The sequence below is a fragment of the Stegodyphus dumicola genome, chromosome 1 (genome assembly GCF_044657685.1).
Source record: "Stegodyphus dumicola isolate Sdum_Otavi_A_Nest chromosome 1, ASM4465768v1".
Lineage (NCBI taxonomy): Eukaryota > Metazoa > Arthropoda > Arachnida > Araneae > Eresidae > Stegodyphus > Stegodyphus dumicola.
Genome location: NC_140768.1, coordinates 182,489,728 through 182,502,008, shown reverse-complemented (window position 1 = coordinate 182,502,008; position 12,281 = coordinate 182,489,728). Strand labels below are relative to the sequence as shown.

Sequence of the window (12,281 nt, the reverse complement as noted above, 5' to 3'; positions counted from 1 at the left end):
CTGCAAGTTAAATACAGTAATGGTGAAAAATTTAACTCTTCCGAAGAATGAAGTCTTGGTAAATAATATCCCGGCCACCGCACTCCTGGATACCGGCGCGCAGTGTTCCTGGGTGGCAGAAGTCTTTTTTAGAAAGTATTTTCGCAAATACCGCATATATAATGCGGATAATACGACAGTATTAGCGGCGCAAGGAGAAGAATGTAAGTGCGTAGGTAAAGTACCTTTATATATCCGTATCAAGGACGAACAAGTAAAGGTGATGTTTTTTATAGTAAAGAATTTGCAAGCACATTTAATCCTAGGAATAGACTTTCTTTCAGACGCACAAGCTACACTGGATTTTAATGAAGCATCCCTTAGGCTGACAATGAAACCAGTGCGTGTAGAAAAGGTTGAACCGCCAAGGTTAAATCTTGACCACCTGCCTAATGACGAGCAAGATAGAATCCGACAAGTGGTAAGTGAATTTGCTTCCTTATTTAGTGATATTCCAGGATTTACTCAGGTTACTAACCATAGTATTGACACCGGAGATGCATTGCCGGTTCGTCAAAAACCATACCGGTATGATAAGAATAAGGAAAAAATTATAGAATGGCATATTACCGATATGCTACGTAAAAAGATCATAACGCCCATCTCAAGTAGTTATGCTAGCCCGGTGGTTTTATGTAAGAAAAATAATGATTATCCTTTGGAGCATCCAAAAAGGTGGAGATTCGCTGTTGATTACCGTAAATTAAATTCCATAACGAAATATCCGGTATATCCGTTACCGATCATAGAAGAAATTTTAAGGAACATAAAATCAACCAAATTTATGACGACTTTAGACTTAACGAATGGTTATTTTCAAATAGGGGTCAGGCCTGAGGACGTGCCTAAGACTGCTTTTATAACCAAGTCTGGCACTTATGCATTTTTGCGTATGCCGTTTGGCCTTTCTGGGGCCCCAGCAACATTTCAGCGATGCATGGACATTGTGTTAAGACCTGTTCTTGGAAAGTCCACATTTATCTATTTAGACGATATCATTATTACTAGTGATAATCTCGACCAACATATACAAGATTTAAGACAGGTGTTTTCTTTATTAAATGAGGCCGGTCTAAAAGTTAATGTCGAAAAGTGCAAATTTGCAGCCCCTGAATTAAAATATTTAGGTTACAAAATATCGCAAAAAGGGATCGAGACAGATGAATCAAAAATAATCGCTGTACAAAAGTATCCGACGCCAAACACGGCAAAGAAGCTCTCTTCTTTTCTAGGACTTTGTTCATATTATAGGTCCTTTATAAAAGATTTTGCGGCTATCGCTGAGCCATTGTTAAAATTAAAAAGGAAAAAGGCAAGATTCTCGTGGACGGCCGAAGCCAATAGTGCTTTCGAAAAATTAAAACAAGCATTAACGCAAGCCCCTGTGTTGAAATTTCCTGAAAAGGATGAAAATTTAGAAATTTCAGCGGATGCTTCGGATTATGCGGTAGGAGCGGTACTTTCGCAAAATCAGCAGCCCGTGGCATTTTTTAGCCGAACTTTAAATCAAACACAAAGAAACTATTCCGCGACCGAGAGAGAGGCACTTGCAGTTCTGTTAGCAGTGCAAAAGTTCCGAGTCTATTTTGGAAAGGCGCCGATAACAGTATATTCTGATCATGCGGCGGTAACTAGATTGTACTCAGGGAAAAATTTATCCCCAAGGTTAATAAGATGGGCACTCAAGCTGCAAGAATATAATCTGGTAGTCAAGCATACCCCCGGAAAGGAAAATATCGTAGCAGATGCCCTATCACGAATTAAATTAGACGAACAGGGTAATACCGTAAAAGTTGCAATGCTGACAGCGTGTACAATAAATTCCCGAGAAACTGTAATAACCGAACTGGGTAAGGATCATGAGTTTGGAAGTATTTATGAGTATTTGAAGGATCCTGAAAATTTTAGCCACTAAGATATTGTGGCGATAAGAAATAGGGCGGCCCATTACGAACTAATAGATGGTCTATTATTTTATACAAAAACTACGAATTCCAACAACGAATTTCGACCTGTTATCCCAGCTAGTCTTAGATTAAATATCCTGCAAGAGCTCCATGACAGCCCTTTAGCTTCTCATGCTGGTATTCGAAAAACTATCCAACGCGTACGCGAGGCAGTCTACTTTCCTGAACTGCAAAAGTTAACAAGGGCGTATGTCCAGTCCTGCCCAACATGTCAAGCCGTTAATTATATTAATTTCCGCCCGGCCGGGTTTCTAAATAGTATTAAATCCGAATTTCCAAATGAAATAATCGGCATCGATTTATTGGGCCCTTTCCCAAAAAGTCAGTTAAATAAAAGTCGCTATCTCCTTGTTATGGTTGATCATTTTAGTAAATGGACCGAAATTGTTCCCTTAAAACGAGCCTCCGCGAAATTAGTTACTGATTCTATTTTAAATAAATATATTTTAAAATACGGGGCGCCCCTAAAAGTTATATCGGATAATGGTCCTCAATTTGTAAGTAATATATTTGAAGACATGTGCAAAAAACTGGGCATACGTCATTTAAAAATGGTCCCGTATCGGCCGCAATCAAATATAGCGGAACGGGTCAACAGAAATATAGTGAAAATTATCCGTAGTTATGTTAAAAATTTTCATAAAAGCTGGGTTAACTATGTCAATGAATTTGCTTTCGCCCTTAGGACCGCAAAACATGATACAACGGGAAAAACTCCTGCTGAGTTATTTCTAGGCAGAAAGATTATAACACCGTTACATAAATTATTTTATGTGCAACAAAGAGCCCCAGAATTTAAAATGGGTGATATAGAAAAACTAATTAAGGAGGCAAAGAAGAATACTGAAGTAGCACAGAGAAAACAAAAATTGTATTATGACTTGAAACGACGGGGAGTAACTTATAAAGTAGGGGATGAAGAACTAAAAATTAAGCATTCACTTTCTTCAGCACCAGAAGATAAAACTGCCAAATTTTTTGCACGATTTGAAGGACCATATGTTATAGAAAAAATAACTCACGCTGTTGTAGTGTTAAAGGCCAGAAATGGTGAAACCTGTTCCGCAAATATTGATCAAATTAAGCCCTACTTCGATCGTAATAAAATGCAAATCTTTTCAGATCTTTTGCAGGATCCGGCACGGCAGACACCGCAGGTACAAGTTCCAGACGTGGGAAAACGACAAGTACAAGGGCAAGCCAATGAGAGACAGAAGCAAGTGAAAAGAAAATTGCCCCGCGGAAAATTGAAGGTAAAAAGAAAAAGAAGCCGTTCCACCGTCCAGAAAACAGAGTTCACGAACACCCCCAGAATGAAGAAGGGAGAAGGACGACGTATGTGAAGAGGACCAGGAGAAATGACGGCAACTATAACCCGGCTTTAAAACGGAAGATCGACTCATCCGACAGAACTCTCCGCAGCAAAAGTCGCCGAACTGCGGAAGGGCCATCAGCGGCGGAGGAAAAAGTACAAGAAAAATTTGAACGGCCAACAACGAGGTCCAAGCAGGATCACGACAGAAGTTTCCCGGTTCCACCAAGACCAGCTGCCTTCAAACGGCCAAGACCACAAGCAGAGGACAAAAGGAAGGAGTTCAAGGGTGGCCGTACTGGTGAAAAACGGAAGCTTCCAGAGGAAAGCACTGAAGGGCGAGCCCGTACAAAAAGGAGGATCAACCAAGCTACTATCTGCTATACCTTTAAAGACTGGGCCCAGAAAAGGATGTCCGAATATTACAAAGATAAGTAAAATTTTATGTTACTTTGCAAACTTAAGTTAATCTTTCTGCAAGTGGCAGATTTCAAGAAGTTTTACCTCATGCGAGGTCTACCTTTATCGCCAAAAGGGCGAGAAATGAGTTGTGACCGATTTTCTTATTATGTTTTTAAATTACTCGTGCGTAAAACTAAAGTTGATGTATAATAGCGTTGTGTAAAGACTTAAATCTTGCAAAAAGTTATTGTATAAATTTTATTTAAAACATTCTAGCAAGAAAGAAGTTTTAGTCTGAAAGACTTTTTGAAATGTAGTATTATTTCAATGTAGAAAGAATTGGCACTTGCTTTGAAAAGAATAGAAGTTAACAATGTACTACTAATGTATGTTTTCAAATGTGTAAAATTAACGGCATGTTGATATGTTCTTATATACATGTGAACTGTTATTTTAAATGTTAAGAAATACCGTGATATGGTAAAAGTGAAAGTAATGTTAAAAATTTGTTATTCGTGTGACTGTAAAGATTAAAATCATGACGAATATGTGGTAAAGGTTGAATGATGTAGTTAGGCTCTCTGACGCTACACTTTAGAGTTAGCCACTTTTAGAATAGTACCTCAGGGTTTAGAGTTGAAAGTAGGGTGTGTTAAGAGGTCTCGTTATGTTGAATTTTAACACGTTAGTGTTTTGATTGTAGGAGGAAGTGTGGCACACGTAGACAGAAACACATTCGTGTTTGGTGTTCTTTTACAACACATGTCAGAGAGCACGGGGAGAGATAATTAAAATAGTCATGAATGAAATAAGAATGTTAAGAGAAGTATATTCTATATGTTATTTGCAATGTCATTCTGTAACATTTCATTAAACTAGTTTTCCTTCCAGATCTCTGGAAGGAACCAGAATTGAATAAAGCTCCTGGTTAGATGCAGTACAGATGAAAAAAAAAGATTGTTGTAGATCCTGGGAGCTGCTATTGTAACAAATTTCTTTCTTTTAAATTTTCTAGTTTCTAACGAAGTTATGATTGTAAAAGGTTGGCCTCGCGTTATATTCTAGAGCTAAAAGTTTTCAACAAGGTCGTTTTAGACCTCAGTTTCAAACTAATTAACTCTGGCGGGAAGTATGTAAGGATCTTAAGTTTTACTAACGTTTATTTTATTTTAAATCTTTACTATCACTTCTTATTTTCTACTTCCGGCCAGAATTATAAGCGTGAAGGATTTTATGCAAAGTTTTTCTCGCGAACGCCAAGTATTTAAGTGTGGCCTTTTTGCCAAGCGAAAGAGAGAGGAAGCAGTGAGTTCGGAGCAGGCCGCTTACCTTAGAAGTTACGCAGTTGCTATTTGCCTTCCAGGCCAGAGGTATTAATCCTCTTGATAAATTAAACGTATTGTAGTGTTCACAGTCTCTGTGCTACATACGCTTCCTGTTATTATAAGGCCAATCTTATTCTAAAGTTAAATTAGAGTTTAGTTTTATTTTGATATCTTTTACGTTAGACCCCGAGTGGAGGGTATTCCGAAGTACGGAAGTCATTGTATATAAAGAAAAATAAAGGGTTTTGTATACCCTTCGTCTGTATCCTGTCTACTTACTACAATTAGTGAACATAGCTTTAGTAAGCTCTCTGTTCTTAGTCAGGTCCTTGTATGTTTCCGAAGAAGGTTAGAAGAAACAATGAACCTGATAACATGTCATCATTGGATGTGCGCGTGCGCTGACACGTCATCATTTATACTATGTTGCTGTGAGGCAGCACCGTAGGACGCGTACGGTAGTGTGCGACGACACTTTGCCAACTGTGTACCATAGTTGGTTTCTGTCCTTGTGATATTCGTATGTGCTTCTCTAAACGCCTTATAAAAAAACCTGAAAATCTGACAATATTATGGGACTTCAAAAGAGTGGAGTGTCAAGAACTGTGCTCACCATAAAAACCAAGCAAGAGATTATAACTAAAGTAGACAGTGGACAAAAAATTGACTGATGTTGCTAGGCAGTACAGCTTGAACAGGTCTACAGCAGACACAATCCTAGCTAAGAAAGATATCATCAAGAAAACTCAAGCCGCTAAAGGAGTAACGAAAATTACATCTGAGAAGCAAAGACATTGGACATTGTCTTTAACGCCCAAAGAAATGAAAAGGACTGATTAATAAGTAAGACTATATGTATATATTATATTTGTAATAAATAAACTTAACTTGTACATGACATTTTTTAATTTAATTTTAAGGATCTCCAGAACGAATTAATCGAATTCCTATTAAACATATATGGTAAATCGGTGATCAGTTAACGAACAATTCGGATAGCGAACATAATCTTGGAACGGATTATGTTCGTTAACCGATCACCCACTGTATTGCTGCCCACTTGTTAGAGATGCTCCAGATGTAGTGTATCACCGGATAGCAAAACGAAGATGAGTTTAGTATTAAAAAAGCACTCTCAAATATATTTTTATAAATAATAGTCGCTTAGCTGTTCACTAGGTTCCTCAACACTTAGTTTAGTAAAATAAAAGAGAGGAACACTACACACTAAATAACATTGACTATTGCCTTTCAAAAGACATAAATAAATTTTGAAGTGTAACTGAAAACTGATAATATTTGGAAAGTGCAAAGAGATATTGAGAGATAGGATTTGATTCTCTCACAATTATGTTTAACACTAGAGAGATGGGATGACAAATTTCAGGTGGAAAGAACTTCGTGTGATCTGAAGAACTGAAGACACACTAGCAAGAGCATAACGGCAAATGAAGTGTAGGAATGGTATAACAGATTTTTAGTGCTATGCCGAACAAAACTACATGATTACAGGAGACATGCAATGAAACTGCTTGTGCTTACTCTCATGCTGAAATAACTACTTCTGTTTTCCAACCTGTTCTCTGACACTGCAGACTATATAATATTGTTGAGGGTATATTGCTGCCATCCGTTATTCTCGCCTAGTGAAATTCGAATATAATTGTACATAGTGTCTCAAAGAAATATTACAATATATTTATATATATATGTTTCAAAATATATTTAAAAAATTAATAAAAAAACCGTAACTATTGAATTTCATTGCTGTTTGCATTTAGCACCACAATTTACACATAAAAACGTATTTTATATCAAACATATAGACGCAAAATTCAATTTTGTTGTACAGAGTTATGAACATAGCTATATAGTTCAAAAACAATGTACTTCGTTCGTAATATTTTGATAAAAATTAATGAGCTTATTAATAATAATGATAAGCGAGCTTATAGGGAGCGAAATAATTAAAATGCTAAATAATGAAATGTAATACTTCCATTCAACAAAATTAAATGCATACAAAATTATTAAAAGAACGGGTTATTATGAAACTGAGCAAAAATTGTAAATACTTGTTCATGAAATATATCTTCGGTAGTTCTTAAATACTTTATCATAACTTTCATGAAAATTGAAGTTTTCAGCTTTTAAATAACAAAAGACTGTTTAGAAACTTGAGGATGAAAACCGATCATTTTTCGGAGGCTACTAAAATTCAGTTTGTCGGCTTATTCGCTAAGAATGAAAGTCTTTGAAATATTTTCAGATAACCTATACTTATTCCGGTAGCATCCTGTAAAAAGAAGCTTATTATGAATCCATAATACAAAATTTAGATCAGTCTGCAACCAAGGCTTTAAGTTCTCAAATGTACTTTGTCTTAGTATTATCAGCGCCGATTTTCCACCATTTTCAGCCTAGGAATACTTAGCTCTTACATCGCATTTTCTGACGGATGCTGTTAATTTTGTCTCATTTGCAAATACAATGTTTCCATACATTATTTACATATTTGAACATTAATAATAAAGAAACTCTCAAAGATGACCTGAGTGGACTCTTTGAAACCGTAATGTCTATGTTGAATGTATACAAGCGCATGTAGCCATGTAGCCATTCTGTTGTTATTAGCTAATCCAAAGGCCCCCAGAAAGTAGGCATCATTAGGAATATACTTGTAAGGTATATTTTAATTTTATAACAGTTATTTTAAGTTTATACCACTTTCCTATCTCTTCTCGCTCCAGCTTACAATTCCTTACCAGAATGAGTTTTTAGAATCGCCTTAAATGCAAATGAGAAGTAGAGTAGTATTTAAGTCAAGTTCAACTGACTTCACCAGAACAAGAAAGAGTTAGGATTCCTGAATAGCGCGCTTTTGCCTTTTGGATACGTCTCTCTAACAGTTACTACGTGCCTTCTGATAGCTTGCTTCGCTTGCTAATTTAATATTATGGGCCAACTAAAACTGTGTTAGTTAAATCTCTTTAATTAGTCATTCGTTAGTTCTCACATTTTGAGCCCAAGTGGAGGCTTTGCTGTACGCCCTGAGAAATGAGCCGACTGTATATCTTTATTTGGAGCAAATAAAGAGTAATTAACCCTTCTCGAGTTTACGTTTCTATTCTTGGACTTGAGCGATTACTCGCTTAGCTGTTCACTAGGTTCCTCAACACTTAGTAAAATAAAAGAGAGGAACACTACACACTAAATAACATTGACTATTGCCTTTCAAAAGACATAAATAAATTTTGAAGTGTTACTGAAAACTGATAATATTTGGAAAGTGCAAAGAGATATTGAGAGATAGGATTTGATTCTCTCACAATTATGTTTAACACTAGAGAGATGGGATGACAAATTTCAGGTGGAAAGAACTTCGTGTGATCTGAAGAACTGAAGACACACTAGCAAGAGCATAACGGCAAATGAAGTGTAGGAATGGTATAACAGATTTTTAGTGCTATGCCGAACAAAACTACATGATTACAGGAGACATGCAATGAAACTGCTTGTGCTTACTCTCATGCTGAAATAACTACTTCTGTTTTCCAACCTGTTCTCTGACACTGCAGACTATATAATATTGTTGAGGGTATATTGCTGCCATCCGTTATTCTCGCCTAGTGAAATTCGAATATAATTGTACATAGTGTCTCAAAGAAATATTACAATATATTTGCATGTTAATAACAGAGAAACTAATAAAGATGTCCTGATAAGAAATTTCGTGTTTGAAGCTGCAGTGCGTAGGTTGACTGAACGCAAGAGCAGGTAAGCATTCATTTTTTTTCGCTCCATACAGCCCGCCAGGAGGCAGGCATCGGTATATACTGAATAGCAAAAGTGAGTATGTTTCTTTTTAAGAAATGTAAGTAAATTTTAAAGTTCTTTCGGGAAACTGAGAATGTGTGTGATGCGCAAAAATGGTGGAGAACAAACTTTCATATTCCGCCACAGTCAGGGATAACAATTACCTAAATGACGCAAGCATTTTTCTCGAGGAAATAACTGCAGGTGACAGGTGACGGGTGACGGAGGACGAGGGCGCTGATGTTTAACATAGGTAAACAGGCATATGCCCCGCGTCCTCCACTATCTAGTGGCAACAACTCCCTGGAGCCTCATCAGGCTGCCTCGGGAGTATATTTGAATCTTAATGAGAAAGTTACATGGCCATACAAAGGCGGTTGACATAGTCTACATTACGAGTGAAGTGTATGACATTTGAAAGTTTTAGGATTACAGTGGTTACAGGAAATCTAAGACATAATACACATAACAACATTGAATAACCTGAAACACATAACACCCATAACATTTAGACCATACAGTACACATAAAAACACTTAAATTACACAGAAGATACTCACCGACTACTAAGTAGAGTACTAATAATGCATTCATATGATGCTGTTAGAACATATAATGCTGGGCAGATGTAATACTATGTGACATATAAAAACGTGTAATAAAACTGGTAAGATCACAGGATGCAGAGCAGAGATAAAGCTGTGATACTAGTGAAAACACATGGTGCATGCCAGATATAAAGCACGCGTGTAACATTGCCAGATATAAAGCACGCGTGTATACTAATTAAAACACATGATGCAGGGCAGTTTTAAGACAGATAATAACATAAGTTGCAAATAATTATTAGCAATGAACTTTTGGTTTACATATGAAACAGATGGTAGTATATGAGTAATAATACTTCGATTCATAGTGCATGAACCTAGGCTAACACATGATAGGAGTACATGATGCAGAGCAAATATGTTAATAGTATATACACATTATACAGAGCAAATAGAGAGCTAATTCAAAGACATGATTCAGGGCAACTATAATACTGATAAAAACACATGTCTTTGGGCAGAGATGATTTAAAAGCACATGATGCAGGACAGAGATAATACTAATGAGAAACACATGACGCAAGCATATTGGCACACATGGTAAAGGGCATATGTTATACTAATAGAAACTCATGATGCAAAGCAGATATAATACAAATTGGAGCATATGATACAAATAAATATTAGGGTAAACAGTTGGTGTTAGAACATATGATAGTATGTGTGTAGTAATATTTTAATGAGACAACTCATAGTGCAGGAGCCTAGGCGAACACATGATAGAAACACTTTATGCAAAGCAGGTATGATGCTGGTGTATACACATGATGCAGAGCAAATATAGAGCTAATTAAAAAACGTGACATAGGGCAGATATAATACTAATAGAGATACATGAAAATACATTATGCAGTGCAGTTTAAGTTCTAATGAACACGTATGATGCAGATCAGATATGAGAAGGAAAAAAAAAAGGCCACATGCCGCTGAGCAGGTATAGTACGATTAAAATCATTTGATGCAGGACAGATATGATACTAATGAATATACATGATGCAGAACAGATAAATAGCTTATAGGCTCATATGGTACAGAGCATATGTTGTACTAATAGGAACGCATGATGTAAAGTAGATGTAATACAAATGAAAATATTTAATGCAGATAAATATTTGGGGTAAACAGTTGGTGTTTCACATAATGCATATGATAGTATATGTGTAAAAAAAAAACTTATGATTAGACAACTCATAGTGCACGAACTTAGGCTGTCATACGATTGAAACACATAATGCAGTGCAAATATGATATTAATGTATATACATGATGCAGAACAAAGGAAATAACTGCAGGTGACCTAAAGAAAGAAGATGCGGTAGCTAAGAAATAATAATGTATGAAATATGGGGATGGCTTTCAAAACTTTCAATACATTCGCCACAAAGCCACGGATACGGAAGGAATATAATTGAAACTATCTATGCTTTCCTTCCCGCTGAAATCACATTTGCTGTACATTGTAGATATAACGAGAGAAATAGCGGTGATTTTGAACATATATAGCTTAAGATATGCGAGACCATAAAAAATTAAATATTTGTAATTATTTGTATCCCAGTTATCAACGTTCAAAGAATGTAAACATTATTTTAGAACTATCTATATACCTAGGCAGCTATAGCTGTCAGGAATTCCTGCCTGTTCGTGATATAACCCGCAATTATTAAAACATTTCACGTTTCTGCTACTAGTGTGAGTTATTTGGAAAACAATGTATAGTATTTTCAGTGTTAATTGTAAACATACTGCTACGTTATGAAAAAGTAATAGTATTTTCAGTGCAGTGAAATATCTGCCTCAGCTACTTACGTTCGAACCAACTTCAGTGTTGCTTCCACGCCAGTCAAACCGTCTCTTCCCATTTCCCATACTCTGCGTTTATCTCCATCGAACTGAGCTTCTAGGAAATATTCAGGGCTTCCTTCTTTTACTATAAGTCCTGTAAAAGACCAATTAACATAATAACTATTTTTACTTCTTGAACTTCTCAAAAGCTCTCACTGTGGTAATTAAGGCATTAAATTTATAACGCCGCGAATTTCTGTAGTTTGTTTCAGAAATTTTAGAAGATAACATAGGATGTCACAAATATCAGATTTTCCTAAAATGTTTTCTTGTTACTTTTTATTTCTATTATTACTGTTAGATTATATTTACACTTAAAACAATTTTTTTTGCTAATTTCTATTAGAATATATGCGAAAGTGTCTTGTAAAGTAATTCTATTCTAAAATCCAGACTAGGAGGCGGAATGCAATGTTTGAGAAAGACTGCAACTTTGGGGAAGGTGGATTTGCGTTCGACTGTGTGCTTCGCGTACCTGCCTGCAGCATTTTACAACGACAGGGAAAATTACAATATCGCGTAAGCCATTTAACCAGGAGTAAGTTCTGCTTCTGAAGGATTATGGATTACTGTCAATGTAAAAAACTGATATCTACTAGTTATTGATGATAATGATTTCTACTTCGCATATGAGACAAATTACCGAGTGAAGGTAGTTAGTTACCTACTGTATAATAATGATTTCTACTTCGCATATAAGACAAATTACCGAGTGAAGGTAGTTACCTAATGTATAATTTCTTTAAAGCCAGATTTCTGGAAAAATTTCACCAGCGAACAGTGAAGGGTAGCTTTGTCGAGTTCTTTTTAAATTTTAAGCTTGCATCACATCTGCGGACGCGAAACGCAATACACAACTTTTCCTAACATCACTCCAGAACTAGTCTGACTAGCAACTCAGCTGTATTTTAAAACGACGGCTAAAAATTTCGTTTGAAGATGTGTTTTCACGTAGAATCATAAAGAA

General features: G+C 36.1%; 1 protein-coding gene across 1 annotated transcript in view; it reads right to left on the bottom strand.

Moving 5' to 3' along the window:
* LOC118190975 (immunomodulatory peroxidase-like) overlaps positions 1-12,281 on the bottom strand; it is a 119,132-nt gene that overhangs the window by 77,171 nt on the left and 29,680 nt on the right. The window contains exon 5 of the mRNA XM_085823552.1: positions 11,279-11,408. Within this exon, the coding sequence (XP_085679678.1) occupies positions 11,279-11,408 (130 nt within the window). The remainder of the gene's footprint in view (positions 1-11,278; positions 11,409-12,281) is intronic.